This window comes from Tamandua tetradactyla, chromosome 20, assembly GCF_023851605.1.
Source record: "Tamandua tetradactyla isolate mTamTet1 chromosome 20, mTamTet1.pri, whole genome shotgun sequence".
In the NCBI taxonomy this organism is placed as follows: domain Eukaryota; kingdom Metazoa; phylum Chordata; class Mammalia; order Pilosa; family Myrmecophagidae; genus Tamandua; species Tamandua tetradactyla.
Genome location: NC_135346.1, coordinates 26,687,872 through 26,700,926, shown reverse-complemented (window position 1 = coordinate 26,700,926; position 13,055 = coordinate 26,687,872). Strand labels below are relative to the sequence as shown.

General features: G+C 35.1%; 1 protein-coding gene across 2 annotated transcripts in view; it reads left to right on the top strand.

Moving 5' to 3' along the window:
- Positions 1-13,055, top strand: part of LARS1 (leucyl-tRNA synthetase 1) — a 132,996-nt gene that overhangs the window by 40,211 nt on the left and 79,730 nt on the right. For both annotated transcript variants that reach the window (XM_077137316.1, XM_077137315.1), the window contains exons 2-5: positions 5,217-5,335; positions 8,054-8,141; positions 8,531-8,611; positions 11,582-11,716. In XM_077137316.1, coding sequence (XP_076993431.1) covers positions 5,217-5,335; positions 8,054-8,141; positions 8,531-8,611; positions 11,582-11,716 — 423 coding nt within the window. The remainder of the gene's footprint in view (positions 1-5,216; positions 5,336-8,053; positions 8,142-8,530; positions 8,612-11,581; positions 11,717-13,055) is intronic.

The window sequence follows — 13,055 nt, the reverse complement described above, 5'->3', positions numbered from 1 at the left end:
GTTCTTTTTTTAAAAAAATATTTTTATTGAGATATGTTCACAAACATACAGCCCATCAAAAGTATACTATCAATGGCTCAGGACATGATCACATAGTTGTATATTCATCACCATAATCATTTCTTAGAACATTTGCATCACTCCAGAAAAAGAAATAAAAAGAAAAAAGAAAAAACTCATACATACCATACCCTTTACCCCTCCCTGTCATTGACCACTAGTACTTCCATCTACCCAACATATATATATATATATATATATTTTTTTTTTGCATGGGCAGGCACCAGGAAGCGAACTCAGGTCTCCAGCATGGCAGAACTACTGAACTCTGCCTGCTGAGCCACCGTGGCCCTACCCATATATTTTAATCTTTGTTTCCCCTATTTTTTTCTATACCTCTTACCACTCCCTTTCATTGATCACTAGTATTTCAATCTACTCATTTTAACATTTGTTCCTCCTATTATTTATTTTTTTAAAACCTGCTATAGAGATTTTTTTTACAATTCATGAAAGATTTATTAAATAGTACTATTAAATATTGTCCACAGTTTACATTATGTGTATTTTTCCTATAAACCACTCTATTGTTAACACCTTGTCTTGGTGTTGTATATTTGTTATAATTTATGAAAGAACATTCTTATATGTGTACTGTTAACTACATAACCCATCATCTATAGTAGGTTCACCATGTTATACAGTCCTATGTTTTATCTTTTAGTTTTTATTCTAGTAACATATTCAACCTAAGTTTCCCGTTTTAACTATATTCATCTATATAATTCAGTGCTGTTAATTATGCTCACAATTATATGTTACTATCACCACCATCCATTTCCAAACCTTTACAATCAATCTGAATAGAAATTCTGTACAAATTAAGCATTTTATCCCAATTCTCTACTATCAATCAATCCCCTGGTAACCTATATCCTAGATTCCAATTCTATGAATTTACTTATTATAATTAGTTCATAAGAGTAATATCATACAATATTTGTCCATTGTGTCTGGCTTATTTCACTCAGCATAATGTCCTCAAGGGTTCATCCATGTTGTCACATGCATTAGGACTTCATTCTTTTTATAGCTGAATAATATTGCATTGTATGTACATACATTTTATTTATCCTTTCATCAGATGATGGACACTTGGGTTGTTTCCATCTTTTGGCAATTATGAATAATGCTGCTATGAACTTCGGTATGTAAATATCTGTTCAAGTCCTTGCTTTCAGTTCTTCGGGTATATACCTAGTGGCAGGATTGCTGGGCCATATAGTAATTAAAAAAATTTTTTTTTATTAATTAAAAAAAATTACAAGAAACACAAACATTCCCAACACATACACTCAGCAGTTCACAGTATCATCACATAGTTGCATATTCATCATCATGATCATTTCCCAGAACATTAGCATCAATTCAGAAAAAGAAATAAAAAGACAACAGAAAAATATAACAAACAGAAAAAAAAAGTTTTACATGCCATACCCCTTACTGATCCCTTTCGTTGATCACTAGCATTTCAAACTAAATTCATTTTAACATTTTTTCCCCCTATTATTTATTTTTATTCCATATGTTCCTCTCATCTGTTGGCAAGGTAGATAAAAGGAGCATCAGACACAAGGTTTTCACAATCACACAGTCACATTGTGAAAGCTTTATCATTATACAGTCATCATCAAGAAACATGGCTACTGGAACACAGCTCTACATTTTCAGGCAGTTCCCTCCAGCCTCTCCATTACATCTTGGATAACTAGGTGATATCTAAATGCATAAGAATAACCTCCAGGATAACCTCTGGACTCTGTTTGGAATCTCTCAGCCATTGACACTTTGCCTCATTTCACTCTTCCCCCTTTTGGTCGAGGAGGTTTTCTCAATCCCTTGATGCTGAATCTCAGCTCATTCTGGGATTTCTGTCCCACACTGCCAGGAAGATCCACACCCCTGGTAGTCATGTCCCACGTAGACAGGGGGAGGGTGGTGAGTCTGCTTGCTGTGTTGGCTGGAGAGAGAGGCCACATCTGAGCAACAAAAGAGGTTCTCTTGGGGGTGACTCTTAGGTTTAAGTTTAAGTAGACTTGACCTATCCCCTGTGGGATTAAGTTTCATATGAACAAACCCCAAGACTGGGGGCTCAGCCTGTAGCTTTGGTTGTCCACACTGCTTGTGAGAATATCAAGAATTCAACTTGGGGAAGTTGAGTTTTCCCCCATTCTCACCATTCCCCAAAGGGGACTTTGCAAATACTTTTCCACTCACTGATCAAATCACTCTGGGATTCATCAGGGCATCACCTGGACAAACCAACAAAATCTCATGTCCTATACAAAGTTCCATGTACTTAAGGTGTTCAATCAACTATCTACATAAGTTATATTAGGAGATGCACTAGTCAAAGTGTAGATTTGTACCAAATAAACATTTTTTGCTTCAGTCTCACACCTTAGTTGAAATTTTAAAATATTAAGTACCATAGTACTTTCTTCTACTATTTTGCCTTCTGGATTTTATATGTCATATCTAATTTTCCTTCTTTTTACCTTTACTCATAGTCTTCCTTTCTACACTCTTCTCCACACCTCTCTCTTCTGTCTTCGTATCTGTCTCTAGTGTTCCCTTCAGTATTTCTTGCAGAGCTGGTCTCTTGGTCACAAATTCTCTCAGTGATTTTTTTGTCTGAAAATGTTTTAATTTCTCCCTCATTTTTGAAGGACAATTTTGCTGGATATAGAATTCTTGGTTGGCAGTTTTTCTCTTTTAATAATTTAAATATATTATCCCACTGTCTTCTCGCCTCCATGGTTTCTGCTGAGAGATCTACGCATAGTCTTATTAGGCTTCCCTTGTATATGATGGATTGCTTTTCTCTTGCTGCTTTCAAGATCCTCTCTTTCTCTTTGACCTCTGACATTCTGATTATTAAGTGTCTTGGAGTATGTCTATTTGGATCTGTTCTCTTTGGGGTACGCTGCAATTCTTGGATCTGTAATTTTAAGTCTTTCATAAGAGTTGGGAAATTTTCAGTGATAATTTCCTCCATTAGTTTTACTCCTCCTTTTCCCTTCTCTTCTCCTTCTGGGACACCCACAACACGTATATTCGTGCTCTTCATATTGTCTTTCAATTCCCTGAGTCCCTGCTCATATTTTTCCATTTTTTTCCCTATAGTTTCTGTTTCTTGTCGGATTTCAGATGTTCCGTCCTCCAGTTCAGAAATCCTATGTTCTGTCTCTCGAAATCTACCATTGTAGGTTTCCATTGTTTTTTTCATCTCTTCTGTTGTGTCTTTCATTCCCATAAGTTCTGTGATTTGTTTTTCAGACTTTCAGTTTCTTCTTTTTGTTCTTTCCTTGCCTTCTTTATATCTTCCCTCAATTCATTGATTTGGTTTTTGATGAGGTTTTCCATGTCTGTTCGTATATTCTGAATTAATTGTTTCAGCTCCTGTGTGTCATTTGAATTGTTGGTTTGTTCCTTTGACTGGGCCATATCTTCAATTTTCCTAGTGTGATTTGTTATTTTTTGCTGGTGTCTAGGCATTTAATTACCTTAATCAGTTTATTCTGGAGATTGCTTTCACTTCTTTTACCCAGGGTTTTCTTGATGGATAATTTGTTGTCCATCTGTTCTTTGACATTCAGTTCAGCTTTTTCTGGACCTTCAGCTTAGGTTTTGTTTAACAGAGGAGAATTTTTCAGTTCTGTTCTTATTTCTTGTTTCTTGCCCTGCTTGTATGGTGCCCCCCCCCTCCACCCCACACCCAACCTCACTTAGGAGGATCTACTTAGATATTATAGACCCCAGCCAGATTTTCCCAGACCAAACTGGCCTCCTATCAGGAGGAAAGAGTCACCTGTGTTGGTTTTCCCTGAGGGTGAGACCCAGTAGTTTGAAAGACTTTCCTGTGAAGTCTCTGGACTCTGTTTTTCTTATCCTGCCCGGTATGTGACGCTTGTCTGACTGCAGGTCCCACCAGCATAAGATGATGCAGTACCTTTAACTTTGGCAGACTCTCCCTGCTGGAGGCGTGGTGGAGACAGAGGAGAGAGGTTGTAGGCTGGTTTCAGTGGCTTCAAATTACCAAGCCCTGGTATCTGAATTCCTTGATGGAGGGATTCCACCTGTTGGGGCTTCACCCCTCCCCTGGGGAAGGCACAGGCTCCAGATAAGCCCCCAAAAGAGCTCACTTCTGCCTATGCCTGGAGCAGTTGTAGCCTGAAAAAGTCCTGCCGCTGTATCCAGAGGCAGTCAAGCCTTTGTAGATACACAACCATAAACACCTCTGTTTCCTTCTCTTTTTTTCCCCCTTTTTCTGTCAGTCCTGCCCCCTTGGCACCGGGGTAAAATGAGCAACCTCCACTTTGATCAGGTTCACCTGAGCTGGGGGGCCTATTTTTAGTAGTCAGAATTTGTTAATTAGTTCCACAATTGGCGTTTGATCGTGCCCAGTCCTTGCTACTGGTAAAGTCCTTTCCTTTCCCCGCTGGGAAGCGGCCTGTGGGGGAGGGGCGCTGGCTGCCGCAGCTTTGGGAACTCATGGTTCTGGGGAGTGCTCGCAGCCGGTCCAGCTGGTCCAGACTGGGGTACGCTGTGTGTCCGGTCACTATCGTGGCTCCGGGAGCTGTTCTGTACTGTTTCTGGTTATTTAGTAGTTGTTCTGGAGGATGAACTAAAATGTGCAGGTTGTTAAGCCACCCTCTTGACCCGGAAGTCTGAAAGATGAACTTTATCATCTTCCTTGAAAAAAACACATTAGATAATCAAGCCTTCCCTGAACTTCTATACATTGTGTCTGAATGTTCTTTTGGGTGGCAGGGGAGAGGCATAATTGTAATTTGGTAGGGGAGAGGCATAGTTGTAACTTGGTGAGTAGATCCTTCTCCATCCTATATTTTTCTAAGTATAAATATATTTCAGCTAAATATGAACATTTGACAATAGTGTTGCATTGTAGTATCTCACTTAAAAAATGCATTTACGAACTTTTTATCTATTTAAGTAATTCTTTAACTTGAGGTTTGAAGTGGGCAGATGGTGGTAATACTAATTTTTAATTGTATTCATTTAAACTTCAAGATAACCAGGGAAAAATTGATCTATCAGTGAGCAGCTCTGTTCTTTGTGAACCTAATTTTTTTTTCTTCTACTTCCTTTTTTTAAAGCAGGTAAATTATTCTATCTTTTTATGTGTCCAATAGGAAAGAAAAGGAACAGCCAAAGTAGACTTTTTGAAGAAGATTGAAAAGGAAATCCAGCAAAAATGGGATACGGAGAAAGTGTTTGAGGTCAGTGCATCTAATCTAGAGAAGCAGACCAGGTGAGTAATTGTGAAGTTTTTCACGCTGTGTTTCTAAAACCGTTAACATTATAGTACAGAAACTGTTCTGTGGAAAGGATGAAGCAGATTGCATTTGTTGTTGCTTTTTAAAATTTTTTTTATATGGGCAGGCAGTGGGAATCGAACCCGGATCTCCGGCATGGCTGACGAGAACTCTGCCACTACAACACCATTGCCCACCCAGAGCAGATTGCATTTATAATGTTTGAACTGGGAGTGAAGGAGGTGACTTCTACTTTTTGCATTTCAAGTTAGGATTTTCTTTTCTATGGAATTCTTGAAGGATTTTTGTCTATACAGAGGGGTTTTTTCAGCCAGCAGTTTTTATATTTAAGGATTTTATACATACGAGAGATTGTTTTCAAGTTTTATTTTTGCTGATAAAAAAATTATTCTATTAGAGAGACTCATGATGATAATTATCTCCAAAGATACAAAATATGAATTTTGAAGAGTTTCTGTATTTAAAGATCTTAATTCATAAATCTTGCATGCTGCATTGATGCTAATGTAGCAGTGATTATAAAACAGCTTTTATTAGGGAAAAACAGAAATAAAATAACTGTCCCCAAAATACTACTATAATAAATACATACATCAATTATAAGATGCTTCCCGATTTCAGATATGCCGAAATGTAGAAAAATATGCTTCTTAGAATTGAGGAAAAATAAGTAAAATTATAATAGTAGTTTACATTGAACACTTACTGTGTGACAGGAAATATGCCAGATTCTCTATGTGCATATTCATGTTTGATCTCCTCGATAACCCTTAAGGTTAGTGATAGTTTTACCCCTGTTTAACAGAGGCACAGAGATGCTAAGTAACCAACTCTAGATTGCAAACCTAGGAATTGGCCGGGGCTGAACTTGTTTTCAGGGCTTTCTGATTCCAGAGTCCATCCTCCTTGCTACTGAACTAATGAAAAAAATTTTAAAGAGTAAAAGAATTTGCTGTAATGCCAAGACTCTGGTGATAAAGTTTAATGTGAAGCCTCTGTTTGGTTCTAGAATTTTGGTCAACTTTAAGGTAAAGTAACTGAAGGTGAATTAAAAAAGTTTTATTCAGGGAAAAGGAATGGACTGTGGCTTTCTATATGCAGCAAGCTTGAAGAAGCAAAGAAAACGTTGCTTGAGGAAAGAAATTGCAGAGGTCTATAGGAAGTATACCATTTCTTTTTAATTGTGAAATATAATATTTATACAAAAAAGCAATAAGTTTCCAAGTACATCTAGTTATAGAACAGATTTTAAAGTTTGGTATGGGTTACAGTTCCACCATTTTTTTTTTTCTTCTAGCTGCTCTAAGACACTGGAGACCAACAGAAATATTAGTATAATGATTCAGCCATTACATTCATTTGTTAAATCCTGTCTTCTCTGTTATACTCCTCCTTCTCTTTAAATAACATATATACATGTAAGCAATACATTTCAAACTACATTGGCAATTAGTTGTAGAACAGATTTCAGAGTTTGGTATGGATTACAGTTCCACAATTTTAGGCTTTTATTTCTAGCTGCTCTAAGGTACTGGAGGCTAAAAGAAATATCAATATAATGATTCAGCAGTCATAGTCATTTGTTAAACACTAACTTCTCTGTATAACTCCAGCATCACCTTTGATCTTTTTCCCACTCTTTAGGGGTATTTGGGCTATGGCCATTCTAACTTTCTCATGTTGGAAGTGGCTGTCAATAATATGGGTTAGGGTGATGGAACTAGTTGATGGTCTAGAGGTGCTGACCCCCTGCATTTCAGGACTTCTCTGGTCCAGGGACCCATTTGGAGGTTGTAGGTTTTGGAGAGTTACCTTGGTGCACGAACCTTTGTAAAATCTTATGTAATGCCCTAGGTATTCTTTAGGTTTGGCAGGAATAGTTTTGGTTGGGGTTTGACAAGTTATTATATATAGCAGCGTCCAACTGAAGCTTGCAAAAGAGTGACCTCCAGAGTAGCCTCTACTCTGTTTGAACTCTCTCAGCCAATACCTTGTCTGTTACACTGCTTTTCTCCATTTTGGTCATGATGGCATTGTTGATCCCTCAGTACCAGGAGTATGCTGTTTTTTATTAAAGCTCACAAGTGGATGAAACTAGATGATATATTGTTTAAGAGCGCAGACATGAGCAAACTCTTAATTATGTATATGTGTGTTAAATATACTTGAGTCACAAGAAAAAGGATATAGCATAATAAATTAAACAGTTTTAATTAAGGTGTTTTGTTAAGTTAATTTACTGTATATTATAATATTGAGGATGTTTTATCTGAGGAAATTTGACTTACTTTATATATATTTTAGTGAAAACAATTCTTATCTAACTAGTAACAACATTAAGTTGAACCAGATTCATAAGAATATCTGATTATTAAAAAAAATATATAGTGTATTATCTTTACTCAAGTGTTTTCAAGTCAGGCCTCCAGAATTTGTTATAAAGATCTTTATTACCTGATAGCCACCTACAAAAAGGTCTTTCTAAACCAAATCTATCAATTCTAAATCAAAACTAAGTTTCAATTTTAGAGAACTTTTAATTTCTGGATTTATAAATTTAATTTTAAATGTCTTTTAAATAGCTAAAATTTAAACAATTTATAGCAGGCATCCTTTCTGTCCCACCCTCTTATTGTAAAAGGAACTTAAAATTTTATTTTATGTACTTTCTTTTTCACATGATTGTTTTGCAGCAAGGACAAATACTTTGTAACCTTCCCATATCCATATATGAATGGGCGCCTTCATTTGGGACACACGTTTTCTTTATCCAAATGTGAGGTAAAGCTTCCTTGTATATAATGGGATGGAGGGTCTTTAACAAGTACTGCCTTGAAGGAAATGGCATCTATAGAATATATTTCTTGTTAAGGGGACTTAGAATTCCTTAATTTAAATGTAACTTATATTTAGCTAAGTAAATTTTATAATTAATTTTCATATGTTATATGTGTATATGTGTGCAGGGGTCTGGGCATGTTCGTCTGTAATTCCTAGGTGAGTGAAAATACAAAAAAAGAATAGTGGACTAGTATTTTGGCATGACTAAAATCTAGTTGATATTCTAAGGAAAAATGTGAAAGGAAAACTAAACTAATGTTCTTTGTGAAAAGTCAACATATTCTATTTGTCTTGTATTTTATGATTTAAATTTAATTTTCTTTCTGTAGTTTGCAGTAGGGTACCAGAGATTGAAAGGAAAAAGATGTCTATTTCCCTTTGGTTTACACTGCACTGGCATGCCAATTAAGGTACTGTTGCTTAGGGATTTGTTTCTACACTTGTTAGGAATAATATCCGATTCAAGAGCTTGAAATAGGATTTTCAAATATGTTATATTATTTTAAAGTGTTTGTAAAATGAGTTGAATTTATTATCGTGAAAATTAAAAACATTTCAAGAAGGACTTTCATAAAAGACACACATTAAGGTCTTGGTGATTTCTATGTAATTTTTTAAAAATATTTTTATTGATAAAACAACATATAAATGTACAAATATTCTTAACATACAACATTCCATACATGGTGTACAATCAATGGCTCACAGTCATCACAGTGACCTTTTTTTTTTAGTATTTGTTTCATTCCAGAAAAGAAATAAAAAAGCAAAAACTCATACATACCAAATCCCTTACCCTCCCTCTCAATGACTGCTAGTATTTCCATCTACCCAATTTATTTTAACCTTTGTTCCCCCTATTATATGTTTATTTTTTATCCATAGTTTTTACTCACCTGTCCATACCCTATTTAAAAGGAGCGTCAGACACAAGGTCTTCACATTCACACAATCACATTGTAAAAGCTATATCATTATACAGTCATCTTCAAGAAACAAGGCTACTAACATACCTCTATAGTTTCAGATACTTCCCCCTAGCCACTCCAATATACCAAAACTAAAAAGGGGATATCTATGTTATGCATAAGAATAACTTCCAGGATAACCTCTTGACTGTTTGAAATCTCTCGGCCACTGACACTGTTTTTTTCTCATTTCTCTCTTCCCCCTTTTGGTTGAGAAGGTTTTTTCAATCCCTGGATGCCGGGTCCTGGCTCATCCAGGGATTTCTGTCTTGTGTTGCCAGAAGAGTTACACCTCTGGGATTCATGTCCCACATAGAGGGGAAGGGCAGTAAGTTCACTTGCCTTATCAGCTTAGAGAGAGAAAGGCCACATTTGAGCAATAAATTCTCTAGGGGTGACTCTTAGGCCTAATATTAAGTAGGCTTAGCCTGTCCTTTGTAGGAATAAGTTACATAGGGGTGAACCCCAAGATTGAGGGCTCAGCCTAGTGATTTGGTTGTCCTCATTTCTATGTCATTTAATGTCTATTGGTTACTTTACATATTCATGTCTCTATTTGAATTACATAATAATTGCTAACAAGTAAAATGCATTGTTTTGTTCACATATAGAGTGTTGGCATAAAGTAATACATAGTTTTGGTATCATATTTTGATTGTCTTTGCAAATATCTTCATTTGTCATAAATTTATATTAGAAATAATTTTCAATTAAGCAGACTAGAAATCTCAAATTTAATTTTCAAATAAGTGGCCAGAAAACTAGAGTTGAAGGATTCCCTAAATATAATGGGATTAGGAAATAGGAAATTGAAACTTCCATTTCTTTTTATTTTCCAACCTTTTATTTTGAAAAATGTCAACTCTACAGAAAAGGTAAAACAAAAAAACTCAAATTGTTTCTACGTTGAATTTCAAACTCCAGTATCTCTGATGTTGTATTATAGGCGTGTGGTGAACACCCATATGGCCTTCACCTGTAGTTACCACATATTAACATTTGTCACATTTTCTTTAGTTCTTTCTCTCAACACACACACAGAAGTTTTTCTCTTTCTCCCCGTATGGACTCTTTGAAACTAAGGTGCAGACATCATGACATGCAGATATGCCACCCTTAAATACTTCAGCGTGTATCTTCTGAGAATGAGGATGATCTTCTATATAATCACCATCCCATTATCACATTCAAGAAATTTAACATTCATGTAATATTGTCATCTTTATATAATCTATATTCATATTTTTCTAGTTTTTCCTAAATGTTCTTTCCAATTGTTTTTTACTTTTAATTTTGTGAATTACACATTGTTTTGGTTATCAGTTATGACATTGGCGTTTTTGAAGAGCCTAGGCCAGTTGTTTTGTAGAATGTCCTCTAATCTAAGCCTTCTGATTGTTTCTTCATGATTGGATTTCGATTGAAAATTTTGACAATACTACATTGATGAGCTTTAAACTTCTCATTGTATCACATTAAAAGGCATATAATAGCAATTTTCTCATTTTAGTGACATTGAGTTTGATCACCTGGTTAAGATAATACCTACCAGAGTTCTTAATTCTAAAGGTACTTTTTGTTCCTTTGTAATTAAAAAGTCATCCATGGGATGATACTTTGAGAGTTTGTAAATATCTTTATACCCAATAATCTAATGGTTTTAACAATCTTTGATAATTCTTGCCTGTTTCAATATTGTATTGGTTCTAGTTCTATTATTGTTTCATCATGTATTAATGGAACTTTCTTTGCACAAAAGTGTACCACCTCTTTTTAAAAATTCACAATTCTATATTTGAATTTTTCTTATAACTCTGAAACTGTCTACTTGGTGTTGTCATTTTTTTTTGACAGTGGACTTGTTATGGTATGATGGGAAAAGTTGGAATAGAAAGCCCAGATTCATGTGTTAGTTCTACAGCTTACTATCTTTATAATCATAAATCATTTTTTCACTTAGCATCTGTTTTTCTAACTTAATAACTGTCCTATTTACCAAGCAGATTTTTGATGATCACTAATAAAGTGCTTGTGATAATCTCAAATTGAAAAACACTGTTATAAATATTAATGTTATTCAAAATGATAAAAGTGATATCTTTATATTTTAGTTCTTCTGTTGCCTAGTATATAGTATACTATGTCGAGTTCTCTAGGTATTGAATAAATGCTTGCTGAGTAAATAAAGTAAAATACTAATTTATAAATTGGTAAATTTTGAGATATGCGATTTGTTGCATTTGAGTTTTCTATTATGATACATGTGTATAGATGTATTGCAAAAAAAATAATTTGAAGATTCTAGTTTAGTTGACCACAGAAACAATAAATATATGGAAATAAAAAATAAGCTCAAATTTTTCTACCTTGAATTTCAAACTTCAGGGTATCTAACATAATGTTCTACTATAGGCGTGCGCTGATAAATTGAAACGGGAAATAGAGCTGTATGGTTGCCCCCCTGAATTTCCAGATGAAGAGGAGGAAGAAGAAATCAATGTTAAAACAGAAGACATAGTAATTAAAGATAAAGCTAAAGGAAAAAAGGTTTGGTGATTGTTAATATTTATGTTTGTGGAAGTTTTATGTTTATTTTTGTCTGATTCACATGTGCATTCCTAACACTAGCACAGTGCTTGGTACATAAAAGGCATTCTGCAATTTTTAGAAAGAATCAAACAAAAAATTATGTCTGATTTTTAATTGCCTTTTTATTTCTTATTACAATTATTTTGAAATAATTTCCCCCCTAGGGTTCTGACTTTTTGGTGGGCCTTATTTCTTATGTTTAGCCATGCCCACCACTGTTTATGTCTGATGCCCACCATATGCCACTGCAGCTGCAGCTTATGTTCTTACCACTCTCTGGCTGTGGGTACTTTCTCTGTTTACAGAAGTGGGGAATTTCCTTTTTTCGTTCCAAGCTTGGCCATATATTTACATTTTTTTTCTGTTAATGTTTTTCCTTAGTATTTCTGTGTGTTTGCTGCATAGATGAGTGTGCCATATTGCTGATCTGATACCAAATTGGATTTTTAATATCTGAGTTTTCGAATAAGGTAGATTTGTCTGTGTGTAAAAATGCTTTCCTTATGTTAACCTTATCCCATCTACAGACTGGTATTTCAGAGTTTTTTACTGGACAATTGAGCCATATCATCTATACATATATATTCTTTAGTCATCTGTATTCACTCAGAAGAGAGACAGAGGTATGATTTAAATAGTTTGGGAAGCTACACAGTTTTGAATTTGACACTGACATTGAGCCCTAACTTTAACATAAAATATGGCACCCAGTTGCTTTCAGTTTCCTGAGAGACTCCTTAACTACAGTTTTATGCCTCAACTCACTGAAAAGGGAACTTAGGACACTGTATTTCACTGAAATGTTTCCATCCCTTTACATTGAAATAATTTTTGACTTAACAAAAGAGCTACAAAATAAGTATTCCCTTATAATCTTCACCTAGTTTCCTTTATGTAATGTCTTACAAAACCATGTTGCTAATGTTTGTACAGTACTGCCTAAGAAACTACAGACTTTATTTTGATTTTGCCAGTTTTTTTCACAAATGTCCTTATTCTGTTCCAACGTCCAATCCAGGATTGTAATCCTGCCTTGTATTTAGTTCTCATGCCTCCTCACTTTCTTCTGATGTGTGACAGGTTTTTTTTCTGTCCTTCTTGGCCCCTTTGAAAATTACTGGTCAGATAATTTCTAGAAGTTCCCTCAGTTTGGGTACATTTGATGTTTTCTCATGATTAGATTAAGGTTATTGATTTTGGGGAAGAATATCAGAGAAATGTTCTTTTTAGTGTAGCATATCAGGGTATACATGATGTTGCTATGTCTTATTATTGGTAATATTACCTTTGATTATTT